The sequence below is a fragment of the Pediculus humanus genome, genomic scaffold (genome assembly GCF_000006295.1).
Source record: "Pediculus humanus corporis 1103172107382 genomic scaffold, whole genome shotgun sequence".
Lineage (NCBI taxonomy): Eukaryota > Metazoa > Arthropoda > Insecta > Psocodea > Pediculidae > Pediculus > Pediculus humanus.
Window position 1 is genome coordinate 354,005 of NW_002987009.1, and position 875 is coordinate 354,879.

General features: G+C 30.6%; 1 protein-coding gene across 1 annotated transcript in view; it reads left to right on the top strand.

Annotated features, from left to right (window-relative positions):
* The window catches only part of Phum_PHUM025800 (uncharacterized protein), a gene marked incomplete at both ends in the record, with an annotated part of 13,845 nt that overhangs the window by 10,388 nt on the left and 2,582 nt on the right, over positions 1 to 875 (top strand). The window contains 4 exons of the mRNA XM_002422928.1: positions 5 to 6; positions 30 to 156; positions 251 to 397; positions 506 to 587. Of these exons, the coding sequence (XP_002422973.1) occupies positions 5 to 6; positions 30 to 156; positions 251 to 397; positions 506 to 587 (358 nt within the window). The remainder of the gene's footprint in view (positions 1 to 4; positions 7 to 29; positions 157 to 250; positions 398 to 505; positions 588 to 875) is intronic.

The following is an 875-nucleotide window of genomic DNA, read 5'->3' on the forward strand; positions in this document are numbered from 1 at the left end:
TAAGGTGTAAATCATACCTACCTTTCAAGGTACTTTGCAATTAATTTTTTGTTTCGTCGGCTGTCAAATACCCTTGACCCGACTTGTATGCATCTTTCAACTCACTCACCAAAGAACAATTAACATTGACAAATATTTAATGATGACGTACGCGGCGTAATCTATCACGTGACCCCAAAAAAACTTTATAACGGAACTGTTATTAATATATATAATTTTTTTTTTTTTTCAAAAAGGTTCGATTTCCGAGTCTGCAAGAAGGAATCAAAGGATTATTATCGACGGAAATGGATAAAGTGGTGAGAGAAGAGAAATTTTTAAAAGAAGAACCGGAAAGGTTGGAAAATGCATTGCGACGATGTAAAAAACTAACCGGAACTTTGGTCACTCTCAAAAGGTTTCTTTTTTTACATTATTATTATTATTATTATTAGTACTTTCGCACACCTATCGTCGACCTTTATACCCGTCATCGCCATCATCATCATTTATTCTTTCTTTTCAGATTGGCATCCGTTCAAGAGCAACGATTACCATCATCGGTTGGAGATTCGAGATTGTCACCGACACCAGCTGAAACGCCCCCCGTTTCCGCCGTCAACACTTTGCCAAATAAGGTAATTATTAAACGTCATTTATTATCTATTATCAATCAATAATTAATATCAATCGATATCACGTTCTCTTTTTAAAAAAAAAAAAATCCCTTTCGATATGATATATATAGTATATACCTGTATAAATATATATATATATATATATATTTTTTACGTGTATTACGTATAAATATTATTATTATTATTATTTGGTTTTTTTTTCTCGTTTTTCGTTTTTTTTTTTTTTTTGTACATATTGTTATATATATATATATATAT